The following is a 14400-nucleotide window of genomic DNA, read 5'->3' as shown; positions in this document are numbered from 1 at the left end:
AGCATGCTGAGAAGAGGCCAAGTTTTGTCAGCAAAAAAAGTATTTTATGCTTTTAAAACCAGTATCTTTTGGTATTTTTTGTAAATAAAGAAATGGAAGCAAATAATATGCTTTTGCTAGAGGCTGCTTGTAACTAAGAGATTAAAGATACACTTTAGACATTCCTCTGGGAATGATCAGGCCCAAGGACTGGACGGAAAAGGAATGGAAAAAATCAGCCAGAAAAAAGTGTTCATAAAAAACTTTAATAAGTGTGGAGAACTTGAGCTCTTAGCACTTTAATGATTAAAAGGAAATCTGGCTGCTTTGAAGCAAAAATAAATAAGTGAATGACCGTTCAGTACTTTTCCATGGCATTGCATTTTAAAAGATTTGCGACTTCCTCTGAAAATGTCATTTTTAAATAAAAGAAACCCAACACTTAAGATATTTTTCAATAATGGCCTTTCAATTTTAGAATAAAGCTTAAGTGAAAGTCGAAGCTCGTGAAGTGCATTACTTTATAATGGGGGGGGGGCACCTTCTCAAGCATGTCAATCATTTCTTAGTTTTTTGGGGCATTCGAATGACTAACAGGATGAGATCTGAGCAACAAGAGGATAGTTAAATATCAAAGCAATTAGAGGGCATCAGGGTCTTGATCACTGAAGTGAAACAGTGAATTGTCCTCAAGCTGCAGCACAATGCTACTCTTATGACTCTTTCCCAGTGTGTCTATAAACATGCAGTATACTCCCAGTGGTTAAATACACATTACTATTCCAGACTTTTCTGTGATATCAACCTAAATTTTCACTTTAAAGCAGCAGCACATGAGTTTCTAACCCTTAGATTGTGTGTTTTTGAGTCATTTTGATGGCACACTGACATTCATTGTTCACTTTTCTGGAGCCGTTGTTGCCCTGCTGAGAACCTGCACTTTCCCTCTTGTTTTTCCAACCTTGAGCATCACAGGCCGGTTGTGATTTAACCTGGATAAAAGTTATCCGTATTTGGGAATCCTATTTTTCAGGATGGAGGATCACGTAATCCATCGTACTTTTATCCTGGTTGTTCAAAGCAACATTAGATTGGATCACCCTGATCCAGAATCCTGTTTTTCAGGATTCCCAAATCTAGATTACCAGCATTTAAATCAATGTGGGCTTCGGGCTATGTCAAGAACAACAGGTAGAAGAGCCGATAAGGGGTTACTTGTAGTAAGTTTCACTTTGCGACAACACACAGCAATCATGAACATCCACTTTTATGTATAATTGTATGACTTATCATTGGAGCCACAACAAATATAAAACCAATCCGATTTTCTAGAAATGTCTTCACAAAGGCGCAATATCCCTCTCTGTGACATTGTTAATTATGCAGCGGAGCCCCATGATGAGGAACCGGATCAATCTTTGGCATTCTGTCAGAATGAGGGACTGACTGGACGTGTAGTAAGGTAGGGTAAGGAATGCAAATTTTAAACATTATTCTTGACCAGCTCTTCCCTGAATATGCAGTGATGAGTGACAGGAACATGGATTATATAGATTTGTTTTTGTTGCTGACATTTGCTTTGGGGTTTATTTCATGGGGACGAGTTAATGTTATGTTTTATTGTTACTGTACTATGATGACAAGCTTAATAGGTAGCGTATGCCTACTTTATCTACTTTATCTCTGTGACGGTTAAACAAGTCCGGTGCAACATATAAATATTAGAGTATGCACTGACTAAAAAGATATAAGTATTCAAATCTGAGGTTTTACTGCAGTTTCATCCTGTAATCTGCCTTGTAATCCTACCCTCTGTTGGGATCAGGGTAATCCTGTTTTCGTGAGTCAAAGTTATCCAGATCCTACTCAAAAGTTTTGAACAACACAAACAGGGTTTTATCCAGACAGCAACCAGGATTGGATTACGTGATGCAATCCGATTTCGGAATCCTTCTTTCCTTTTTGAACAACCCATTTTCATCCGATCAGATTATGTTTGAACAGTCGGCCCCACGTGACATCTGCGTTTTGCTTTACAGTACTGTGTTGCATGCAAGCAACTGGATATCAGCACATGGACGATTTTCAATGCACACCATGGATGATTAAGCAAAGAAACACAAGAGGGCATCAGAAGAAATAAGGCAAAGAAAGAGGGGAAAATGACAGAGCAAGAATCAAGACAAAAATCAACATTGGACTGACTTTTGCCCTCCGGAGAGATCTCAGAGAAGAGACCAGATGCAGCACAGATGTTGAATTAGTTTTCCTTGGGGTCTGGCAAAGAGTTCAGTAGTGCTGCTTAAAGTAACATGAAGTCTTTTACTAAACAACATTTCTCACTGTTAGCTGCTGTTCTGACTTGGTAAAACACAGCTCAGTGTTTAGAGGCACTTCCTGCCTCCAGGCAGTAATTAAGTCTTTACAGACTGAGCCTGTTCTAACTTTCCTGATGCTCCTTGAATTAAAAGCAGCAGGGCATTAAAGAAAGGAAAAAAACTTTTTTTTAGAATGGCCGTTTTGACAGTTACAGTGAAGATTTGTTTTAGTATTGAGAATTAGAAAAAAAAGATAAGCCAAGAGCTGGGTAGTGCATTTTCTCAGCAAATACATGTGTACTGTTGTCGGTTTATTTCAGAGAACTGTGTTTGTCCTTAATCGTGAGGTGTAGGGCCAATACCTGAGGCTTAGAATTGGCTTGCAACTAAGGGGAGTGGTTAAAGTATCAGTTATTTTAGTGAAGATGCACTTTTAAAACAGAACAGCACCAATTTAGTTTCCCAGAATATATATGTATTTTACACACAAAGCAGCTACATTCATACAAACATACATACAGTCTTACATTCATACAAATACATATCATTTTATTGACCTTTTTTCCTTTTTTTATAAAAAGCAATTTGTTATATTATTACTTTGTATACTGCGTTATACTGATAGGGCTAGGTCACTGTTAAAAAGCATGCACTTTCTTTTGGTTGTGTTCAGATCATGTGTTGGCAAATAACTCCACGCACAAGCCTCAGGTCACTTCGACTTTCAGGTTTACTTCAACCAGATATCTCTGCTCCGCATCAGTCCAACCAAAACAAATTTATCAGCATATCAGGTATGTCTCTAATAAGGTATATCTGGCCTTTCAGTCTTTTGGATCCTTCTAATGCTGGAAGCAACATGGAGCAAGCACTGTGAATTATTTACTGACCCATTTTTATGTCCATATTCGTTGTATTGCACAGAATTTTTAGGAAGGCCCTTGTCTTTCCTCTTCTTCTTGTCCTACCTTTTCTTTTGCTCACGTTAAAATCACGCATCCATCCATTTAACCCGTTTGGCTCACAGTCCTGGCTCTTTGGTCCAGTTGGTCCAAACTTTTGTTAATCCATTTTATCTTCACATTGCTTATTTCAGCAGTCACTGAATTCACCTTAATTTAAATTTGTTCATTGTCTTGTTGTATTCCATATTTCGCATAATAAATTGGGGGGATGGGGGTTGTTGGCGTGTAGTTTGTTTACATTACATCCCACGTTTCCAGCTGAAAAACTCGCCTCACATTTCCTTTGACTCACGGTGGGTAAATATTTGGGAGAAGGAGGGGATGGGATAATAGCTTGATTGATAATTGGAATATTTATGTCCAGCTTCTGTCAGTCTTTGTGTGGCTGTGTGTTTTAGTTGGTTGCAACAACAACAATGGAGCCCTCTTCCCCCTCCTCATCTTTTTCTTCCAATGATTGGACGACACATGGCGTGACGTCAAATGGTATTCTGTCTGCAATAGATTCGGTGGTCTGTGCTGGTAGTCCTGGGCTTGAACCTCTGGTCGAAGATGCATCTTCCCTCAGCGGGGATGGTGTCAGAGAGCATGGCTCTGGCTCTAAGGTTAATGTTACCTCCTCTACCTGGAAAGACGGGACATAAAGTGTTAAAAAGATCACTTGTGAATCTGAGATTGTGAAGTGTTCTGTTAGAAATATGGAAAAGAAAGTAGATTACATTTCAGGTCTGTTTTCTGTATGTTAATTTAGGTTTGTTTGCACACAGTTCCCTTAAGGTCTGGTCACAACAGGTTCAAGTCTTAAAACTTGACTTCATCCTTGCATCAACTTGATCCTGTTTTTCCAGCGGTTGAGCTGTGAGTTTGCTGCAGTGCATGGGATCATTGTAGTGGTATATGACATTATTTCAGTCAAGCTTTATCTATCAGACAAATGACCTTACATGTGACTCGAGAATGTTTTGGTTTACAGAAAAGTTTATCGTCAACTTAATGATTGAAGGGTGTCCAGGTCCTGTAGCTGCAAAACAAGCCCTAGACATCAGACCTCCACCACTGAGCTTGACAGTTAATGAGGTGTTTGTGATAATACTGTGATCAGATTTCATCACACATGCTGCTGTGCATTATGACCAAACATCTCCACTTTCCAAATGACATTGTTCTAAAGGTGCTTAGTTCAAATGGGACTTTGCAACCCTGCGCTGAGCTCTCATCTTTTATTTTTCTTTTTTTTTATATACGAGGGTTTCTTGTCATCCTTTCCAAATAAGTCATACTTCTTCAGTCTTTTTCTAAGTTCTGTCATGAAGATTTAAGTGAACTCAGTTTTTTTTTTGTTGTTGTTGTTTTTTCCCCAGTTTCTCAGATTGCTTAATCCGACCTAGAAATGAACTTGCTTGGACGTCCGCTGCTAAGAAGATTGGCAACTGTCTTGAATGTTTTCTGCTTGTGGTTTTTCTTTCACACTGTAGAATGATGGAATCTAAATACTTTGAAAAATAGCTTTACAACCCTTCTAAGACTAATGGGCAACAGCAGTTGCTTCTCTAATATGATTGCTGATATCTTCCCTCCTTGACCTTGTGTTAAATACACACCTGCATGCTCCATTCATGACCACATTAAAGATGTGGTCATGTTTGCTGGTAATAATACAAAAGCATTTGATTAGCAGCTTATCCCTTCAACTCCTACAGGAGCGGTACTTGGTTCTTTTGACACTGCTTCTGAAATTGACTTAGTTCTCGTAAAATATTTGCACAGTGTAATAAACTGTATTTATTTAAGGTTTAACATATATAGCCCTAATCAGATCTTAAAATTAAGATATAAAGAAGGTATAGTTTATTTTACGTCTATAAATGAAATATTAATTTTTGTGAGGTTTTTATTTTAAAATATAATTCAGTAGCAATCATTAAAACTTCTGTTTAAATAAAATGTGACTTCTAGGAAAAAATAAATGAAAGGTTTTTTTTTTTTTTTAAATGGTAAACTGTTTCTGACATACCCTCGTCAACTCCTCTTCCTCTTCGTGTTGCTCAGGGATCCCTTCAGACTCGGGCTCTGGCTCTTCTCCAACTGTTTCCACCAGCCCTCCGGCCATGTCAGCCATCTGTGCACTCAGCTGCCCGACAATCTCCACCTGGAAGCAGTTGAGGTTACTGAATGAATTGCTTGTGTTATTCTGCTGCTCCAATTTCAAAATGAAAATACATTCAACAGGTTGTGGTCGTTTTAACTTGCATACATTAATACTAAACATCCACCCTTTGCTTGATCTCCTGTAATCTTCAAAGGGAAGATGGACAAGGAGTTTATATGCTCTCCTCTGTCCTGACCCAGATTCCTGTGCAACAGTTGCAGATGCTGAATCTAAATTCCTATGGTTGCAAACTTGCAGACTTTGTGACATGCCACTGTGGCAAACCAGGCTGATTTACCCATGACTGCTTTCAAAATTCATCAAATCCACCTCAGGCTGTCATGCAGACTTTTGGGAGTGCTCCATGCAAACCTTCAGCCTGTCTCCTACCTTGAAGACTTCCCTGGCAGCTCATCATTCACTGCACTACAGATGTGCTAAATAGGCCTGCTGATATAAACAAAGCCAAATCCACAAGACAAAACATTAGTATACATCACTGTCAGGTGTAATGAAAAACAAAAAGGCTTTATCTTGTTAAAAGAATGGTTATGTATTGTCGTTACTCCTGATAGCTTAAACCAAACAGCGTTACCTTTAGCTTCACATAATAAGCATGCTGTTGTGGTTGTGGTGATTGTATTGCTTCAGTCATTCTGTAATAGTGACTAAGGACAGATTCTATGCTTGTGACTACATATGCAGTCATGCATCCCTCTGTCCTTGTATACTGTCATGGCTGTTCTGTCAGAACACATTAAGCCATTATCTCGTCCGCAAGGTCTGTAATCCGATCATTTGGATTCAGCAGGCGAGTGCCTACCTGATGTGCCTCGACCTGTGCGGCCCCCCACAGGTCAGCTATCCGAGGGTGTGTGGGAGGACCGAGGCTGTGGATGGTGCTGTTTGGAGTAACTTGGAGGGAATGGGAGTTACTGTGTAGCCTGTGCTCCAGAGTCTGTAAATGAAATAAAAAAAGAGAAGAGGGCACAATTCTTTAAAATGTATTGGGCTCATATGCTTAGACATTTGACACTGGAAGGTTTCATTATAAAAGTTATGTAATACATCTAATAATGCTTAATATATTATGTTGAAATCTTCTCAAGGAAAGCCATATAATGCATAGAGTAAAGCTAACAAGTTCATTTCCATTGTGGTCTGGGATCAGTACACCTTCTCTGTGAAACAGTCCCTGACCTTTTAAAGTTATTATTTCAGAACCCACAGTTACTTAATGAGCTCTGAGAGTGCACCGAACAAGAGCAGCCAATGAAGCCGAAAAAGTCTTTGGGAGTCGGGGTTTATCATGATTCACTTCATTTGCAAAAAATCCTCAAGCATTTTGTGAGCAAAAAATTAGCAAATGATTTACAAAACAGCTTGAAAATTGATTTTTTTTTTGTCACCATAAGCGGGTGTAGTAAAAGCAGGAACATGTAACGTCTATATTAAGAAACACAGAGTATATGTGATGAATTGTGTTGTTAGTGCCAGTTTTAAGTCTGCTGTTGCCCTGCAGTGTCTGTTTGCTATTTTGAATCAATGGCTGCAGCAGATGCTGAGTCACACACACACCACAGGCTCCTGCTGGCCTCACAGTAATCTCATCACACAGACATATGACACAGCTAATACAGCAAGTTTTGCAAAGAAGCATCATAAACATTGTCCGTCTCCCCCCCCCCCCCCCCCCCAGGGTTATTGGTCCAAACAAAAGGAACAGGCTTAAATGTTCATCAACCTGCAGTGACACTCACCCTCCCCCTATTTGCCATCACAGGTGCATCTGATGCCGATTCATTTGAAAACAATAGAGATGGCCAAAACATCTCTGTATACAGTCACCTTAATGCATCACAGACCTGATGTTGTTGATATTGCAGAAACTGTTGCTGCTGGTAATGATGAAGCTGTTGGAGCTGTTGGAGCTGGCTATGCTGCTGCAGGGCGAGCTGAGCCTGGTGTTGCTGAAGATAGCTGCCTACAGTCCCCTCATACCCATCCCCTGGCGTACACCCTGCTCCGCTGCTTCCACCTGAAACAGACATGAAAAGCCTAAACAGGTGCTCACAGATTGTAAAAGGAAGAAAAAAAAACACTATTAGACCATAAAAGAGTAATAAATCATCACCAGCAGCCATGATGTAGGAGCCTGCAGCAGGCGAGGCCATGCCCGAGGGCTGGCTGGTGATTGGGTCCCAGGCGTCAGAGGATGACAGGCAGTATAGGCCCTGTGAGACGTAGGTGTGAGGCCAGACATCCGCAGAGGAGTGATGGAGCACCTGGTCTGTTCAGGGACACGCAGATGCGTGGGTGGTGTTAAGAGACAGAAACACATAAATGGTTGAAACTGAGGGGTAAAAAGGAGTAGGGCTATCTATCTATCTATCTGTCTGTCCGTTCATCAGTCCTGTTGGTCAGACATGGATGAATTATTGTTTCACTGAAAACATCTTTCTTATCTGAAATGACTATAGAAGAAAATCTAATTAAAATCCAGATGACCGAGCTATCCACTGACACTTAAACTCACCACATATTGTGACAGTGTGAGACTAACAGAAGCTTGAAAGTGTCAAAATCACACATACACTATTTTGAGCATTAACCTAGTTTTGTCCATGAGAATCAGGTGATTTGTGCATGTGTATATAACTTCGTATGCACAGGAGCCTTTTTTAAACACAAAATTGAAAATTAAATGTTTTTTTCTTTTTTTTTTTTTTTTTACGAACAAAAGATTAGTGGGTCAGCGATGTACGTTGAGTTTATGCAGGTCCTACCATCACAAAGGTGCCTCTTTTTTAATCTGGATGGATCTCAATGATAAATGATGCTGGACACAACTTGCAAATTGTTGATGACACCATGGAAACCCGCATGCTGCCAAGTCTATTTTACAATCAGTATGTTATTTATTACGGGAAATTTGGTCAAAATCAAAAGAGACTTGTGAAGCAGTATGGGATGATCTTAGAGATAAATATTCATTTTGAATTTGATGTTTAAATGCTGTCATGTACAGAGTTCACAATAGATATCAATGGCATAAAAGCTGATATTCTTCCCCTGCTTTATTTGCAGCACTAATGTTGCTTTTAAATAACTTTTATATATTTTCCTATTTATTTTAACAACTGAACCTCTCGACTGTTTCTACATTGTGAGTTTGGTTTAGTTTATCTCTTCAGGACAACTGTAGTTGTAGCTATGAAATAAAATAGTCTTTAAAAGCCATGCATTGAAATTGAGATTTAGTTCACCTTATCTAAAAACAACACACTGGAATCCATTTAAAAGGTGTGTGATTGGCCTGTCTGCAGCAGCGTTGTTGTGACAGAGTAAAACCATGGACGATCAAACCCAGTGGAGGAGAAATATCCCCTCAGTCCTGAGTGTCTTTTTATCCGTTGCTGCGTTTGTGTGTATATGTGCTGCCCATGTGTCTGTTGGTGTTGTGAGCCAGATGAAGTACAGAGCAGAGCCCATATGGTGGTGTTAATGAGAGTGAGGTTATGTCCTTGTGGTAACCCACAGGGTCCCTCAGGGCTTCAACAGAGTTCTGCGTTGCTAATAACCAGCGAGAACTAAAAATGAAACCGTTTACAGTGCTGCTCTGTGTACAAGTGAAAGCGGCATGCAAACCAATGTTTTTAAACAGACAAAAAAAATGGTTTGCTGACTTTTGTTTTTATGAAGTTGTGTGGCCATTTCTGTGACGTCAGATGGGAATTTCTAATCTTGCATGAGCTAATTGCTCTCCTTGCTTCTCCTCTTTTTGTTTTATCCTCAAATGTGTGACTAAACTCTAGACATTGTAGCACCTGATGCTGAAAGTATTTTGTTTACTAAAACCATTTTGGGTGGAGGGTTAACACAAGTATAAATGTAAATACCCTAAATGTGTCTTTATTTGCTTCTTGTTATATATTTTTGGTGAATTTTTGAACACAAGCACAGTAAACCCCAGTCTGGTGTCTCTGAGTTGACGGTCGTCTGGATTTGGATGTTTCTGAATAAATGCCTGGTGGGAGTGAAAGGCAGAAATGTGCAGCTGTGTGTTTGCCCTCCAATAGTCCTTGACTGCTGACTAAGACAGAAACTGACATGGCCGTTTTTAGTTGGCTTCAGTACATTTTAAGCAGAAAAGAAAAGATTACAGATTATAAGATTACAGGGAATAAATAATTCACACTGTACTAGTGGGCCTCAGACTGTCCTCTTGAACAATGACTCACCCCTTGTCTTATATTCAAGCTGTAAATGTAAGTTTGTCACTCTGAGCCTATCCTTTGTGATCATGTCTCATACCTCTGCTGGTGATGCTCTCCTGGTTGACCTCACTCAGGTGAGCGACGCTCCCCTGGTTGGAACCAGCTCCCATACTCTCACCGTCCATCGAGTTCCAGCCAAAAAGAGTCGCCTCAGAAATTGCAAACTGCTGCATAATGCCTGAGTATAGAGGGGACGAGAATAAGCAGCATTTTAGGAAATTCAGCATAAGATCCATTAATTCACTAATTAGAGATGGTGCATAATACAATTCTGAGTCCTTGCTTTAACACACAGAAATGTTAATTAGTAATAAAAACAAAGGAGTTAACAGCTATTAATGGAGAAATTGGATTTTGAGAGCAGTGGAGGAGAATGTAGTGCTTTTTTTTCTAATTGGGAAATCCAATAATGTTGAAAAATTAATGTGTGTTTAACTCTTCTAGATATTCAACCCCAAACCAGAAAAAGTTGGGACAGATGGAAAATAGGGACTGGAGCAAAAAACCTACAAGGATTCCTTCATTTACTTTTATTTTACTTCCGTGAGTATGAAGTGAGTTATTTCATATTTTTCTCTTGAACTTCTCATTTACTTTACTTCATAAACATGTTTTATTTTCTTTTTTTTCCTCTCAGGCTAAAAATGGTTAAGTATGTAAAATGCTATGAAAGATGGTTTTGCATTGTCTTATTGGACATCTCTGGGGGGGAAATGTGGAATGCAGCATTAGCATCCATCCATTTTCCTTCACTTGTCAAAGATTAGGTGGTGGAGGCAAAAGGTTCAGGGAGGAAACCCATGCATTCCTCTCCCCAGAAACACTCTCTATCTCCTCTGAGGAGATTCCAAGGAGTTTCCAGGCCAGAAGAGATATATAATCTTTTAAACAAGTCCATTTAATTAAAAAACAAATAAAATAGGTGGGATATTGATTGTTCTGACTAAAATGCACTTGGATATAACCCTGTTTTGAAATACTTAACAAAGGTTTCCTGAACTTATCCCTTGCTCTTTTGTTTACATCAGCTATTTATCAATTAAAAAAAAACCTTGATGCAGTGTCATCTAAGTGATCAGATATTACCACCTTAGCATATTACTAGCTTAGGCTTTATTGTAATAATCCACAAGAGGATAGAAAATTAATATTCACTATAAATAAATGTCTTCCAGTTTGTACCTTTGAAAGATATTTGAAAATAGATTAATACAAACTTTTTTCTGTTGCACGTGTAGGTCTTGGTGGGAACTGGCCTTGTTTCCAAACATTTTATATGGAAATTTAAACTTCGGTTTTCCCTCACCTGCAGCAAAACGAGCCTCCTTCTCGCCATCGCTAAGGTCACTGTAAGCATCGTTCTCCATCCTCCTCTCCTTTTCTCTCTGCAGGTTGGTATGTCCCGCACCCCCGAGTGGCCCTGCAGATGGTTTGCCCCAGCTCTGCCACTCGATCATGTGTGCAACACGGCCCTGGGCCATGGCAGTGGGCTTGGTCACCTTGTCTTTCATGGAGCGCGTTACACCTACAACAGGTATGAGGGCAGCAGGAGGGCCGGACCAGCAACACAAACACACACACAAGACACACACACACACACACACACACAAATATATTGTCAAAACTAATTCTGGACTCTGCAGTTGACTATACCTCCAGCTGAGGTTAAGGTGGGGAAGGGGGAGAAGAATGATGGTAGAAACTGTGTAATGAGGAGGATCTTTTTTAATAGTAGAGATGATGATAAAGGATGTCAGTGGGGTAATAAATATAACGGCATGGATGAAATCGGGTAAAATGACCAGATACAAGATGATTGGTACAAACTGGCACCAATTTTATCGTAAATAAAAACATGTTTAGCAGGTAATAATGACTAGAATGAGTGCTGAAATTCATTCTGGAAATTTTTATGTTAAAGTACTTGTTCACAATAGGTTTGCTGAGGAATATTTATTTATTTATTATTTATTTATTTAGTAGCTATGAGCTCCACACCTTTCAGGTGTGAGACTAGACTGGCTGAAGTAGCTGAAATTTTATATGAAGTGCTCAATAGTACCGCTTCTGCATTCAACATCTCTAAGTGGAGCTACAAATATCTGGTGTGAACACCTATAATACCCCCTTAAATTTTTTAACATTTGTAATATCTCGTCACTTATTTGCTTTGCTAACCTGAGGCATCTAGTGCAAAATACTCTGTTTCTTTAGACTTCTTTGAAGCAGTTGTTGAAATAAGCTAATTGAAGTAGAAAACACTGTTTTTCAGAGCGTGTGACTTCTTTGTTTTAAATTATACTGGTTTATTAAATAGTTTGAATGTGGAGTTGACACTAAATTTATGCACAATGCTCCTGGTGATTTTAATTGTAATAGGCCCTAACAGGTTCATTCAAATATTTTTCCTCAAAATACATAAATAAAAGTGAAATCATTTTTTTTTAATAGAGTGAGAAGGGAAGCATTATTTTTGGCAACAGGTAATGTTGATTTTGCCTTAATGTGCATTATATTTATTCATTTTTGCAATGCTTGATTTTCTTTGTGTGAAGCACTTTAAGTTGCTTTCTTACTAAATTTTTATCACTGTTCTCAAAAAATGAAGCTTCACTCACATTTTATTTATTTATTATTGTCAAAGTTGATACACACTATTTCTGAGACCTAATGCATCACTTTCTGGTAAAAGCTTTTCTCAAATCTGCAAACTGTACATATATGCATATTTTTTTTCTTTTTTAAAATCTTCTTTATTTAAACTTTCTGCCCATTATATTTTGGTCAAGCATTAATGGGTTAACTGCTTTATAAGTGTAATGCTGAACCATGAAATATCACAGTATGTAACAATGTGGCCGATGGTGGTGAAAAGTAGATGTGAACGTCATGCAGCTGTGCGCTCCTCACGTGCCAGATTGCTTTAATATGTAAATTCATAAGGGGTATGTCTTATTTGACACATTTTTGTATCTTGAAAAAATATTTATTTGATGAATAAACAGCCCAAAAACTAAATAATTGGATGCATTTCACTGTTATAACTAGCTTTATATGTGGTGGTGCATGTAACCTGCTTAATAAATGTACAGGCATGAGAGAAAGGGATCAGGTCAGTGATCGGAGGTAAGGTGAGAAATTAGGCACAGCTGCCTTATTATGTTGCTGATTTCTACAAAAAAGGACAAGAATGACTGCTAAAAATCTGATAAAGCCATATCAAGAGTTAAAGCCATTACCCATCTCCTGATTAATGATGTTCATTAAAGTTATATAATCAAAAACAGAGATGAAGAATCCTCAAGTGTTAACAGAACATTGAGATAGTTTCACCGGCAAATCTCTACCCAATTAAGATTCAAATATACGATTCCAACTAGGGACATATTCCTCGAGTCAAATGTGTGCAGAGAGGTTGATCGATAACAAAGAAATTTAAATTAAAATCAAGCAACCATGAATAAATGGAGGCAGGGTTTAGGAAATTGCTCCCCTGGTCTGCGGGGTAAGTTACAGGCAGAGTTATAAATAGACACAGTTCTCCCCCCAGACAAAGAGAGTCAATCTCATTTGAAAATCAAACACTCGCTGCAGAGCCTAATTGGGATGGAAATAGGAATGGATAGAATGGGGATGAAGGATGAGGGAGGGTGTTGGGGTCCTGGCTACTCAAAGGCTCAAAAAAAAAAAACTGATAGTATATATATTATACAGTATTAAATTATACCAAACATTTATCTTAAGTACACTGGACACAACAGAAACATCTTTTATACAAACACTCTGAGATGCTACACAGTGCCGAGCACGAAGAACTACAGTCCGAAGCACAAGACACAAGAGAGCACAAAAAGTTTCACCAAGCACTGCACAGAAAAGTCACTATTTCACAAACCAGCAGCACTGCCACGTTGTAAATACACTACATTCCCCAACACGCCTGTGGAGATGCTTCAGTAGGTAATTAAAGTAAGTAATCTCACTTACTTTAGTTTCTTTGAAATCAAAGATCTGATTGAATTTCCATCAATGACTCTGGAATATGTCATTGACGTCAGCTGTTGATATCAATGGAAGAAAGGGGTAAGTAGGAAGTGATATAGGAAGGGGCACCCACAGGGGTGGTCATGTTGATTCCAAGCTCCTCTTCCTCCTCTTTTTCCTGTAGAGTGAAGTTGCCTGTTGGAGCAAAGTTTAAACAATCTGCAATTTAAGGAAAGGTTTAAAAGATATCTTTTTAGTTTTCTTTTATGTGCATCAGATGATTTTTGAGCCCACAAAGAGTACAAAAAATTAAGTGAAAGACTAGGTTTAATAGAGATTTTAATACACAAACTTTAACTGTTGGAAACCAAATATATTAATTTAGTCCAATTTAATTTGAGCCTTTTGCATCCATATGATCTAACTATGGTATACTCTTCACCTATACCCACCTGTCATGCAATTGTTACCCAGGCATTTATTGGCTTCTTCTCGTCACAGACTAGTAAGGCTTTCAAAGGTGACATGCTTTTACTTACACTACTTATCATGATTTGTGTGTGAGTAAGCTATGGCTGCTCACTGACTTTTCGAGATGTGTTCCTTTTTTTTAAGTTTGGGAGTGGCATCTTATCTTTATTTCCTTTAATCAACACTGACACTATTGTCACTTCATCTTACTCTCTGCTGCGCTGTCACATAAGTTTGTACATACTGTGCGAAAACAG

General features: G+C 38.7%; 1 protein-coding gene across 4 annotated transcripts in view; it reads right to left on the bottom strand.

Annotated features, from left to right (window-relative positions):
• Positions 1 to 3009: 3009 nt before the first annotated feature.
• LOC121656570 overlaps positions 3010 to 14400 on the bottom strand; it is a 70571-nt gene continuing 59180 nt past the window's right edge. For all 4 annotated transcript variants that reach the window (XM_042011627.1, XM_042011624.1, XM_042011625.1 and 1 more), the window contains 7 exons: positions 10995 to 11213; positions 9726 to 9866; positions 7546 to 7701; positions 7277 to 7449; positions 6235 to 6369; positions 5277 to 5411; positions 3010 to 3887 (listed from right to left, as the gene is read on the bottom strand). In XM_042011627.1, coding sequence (XP_041867561.1) covers positions 3657 to 3887; positions 5277 to 5411; positions 6235 to 6369; positions 7277 to 7449; positions 7546 to 7701; positions 9726 to 9866; positions 10995 to 11199 — 1176 coding nt within the window. In that variant the 5' untranslated portion in view covers positions 11200 to 11213 and the 3' untranslated portion in view covers positions 3010 to 3656. The remainder of the gene's footprint in view (positions 3888 to 5276; positions 5412 to 6234; positions 6370 to 7276; positions 7450 to 7545; positions 7702 to 9725; positions 9867 to 10994; positions 11214 to 14400) is intronic.

The sequence above is a fragment of the Melanotaenia boesemani genome, chromosome 17, assembly GCF_017639745.1.
Source record: "Melanotaenia boesemani isolate fMelBoe1 chromosome 17, fMelBoe1.pri, whole genome shotgun sequence".
NCBI lineage: Eukaryota > Metazoa > Chordata > Actinopteri > Atheriniformes > Melanotaeniidae > Melanotaenia > Melanotaenia boesemani.
This window is presented reverse-complemented; position numbering and strand designations above follow the sequence as displayed.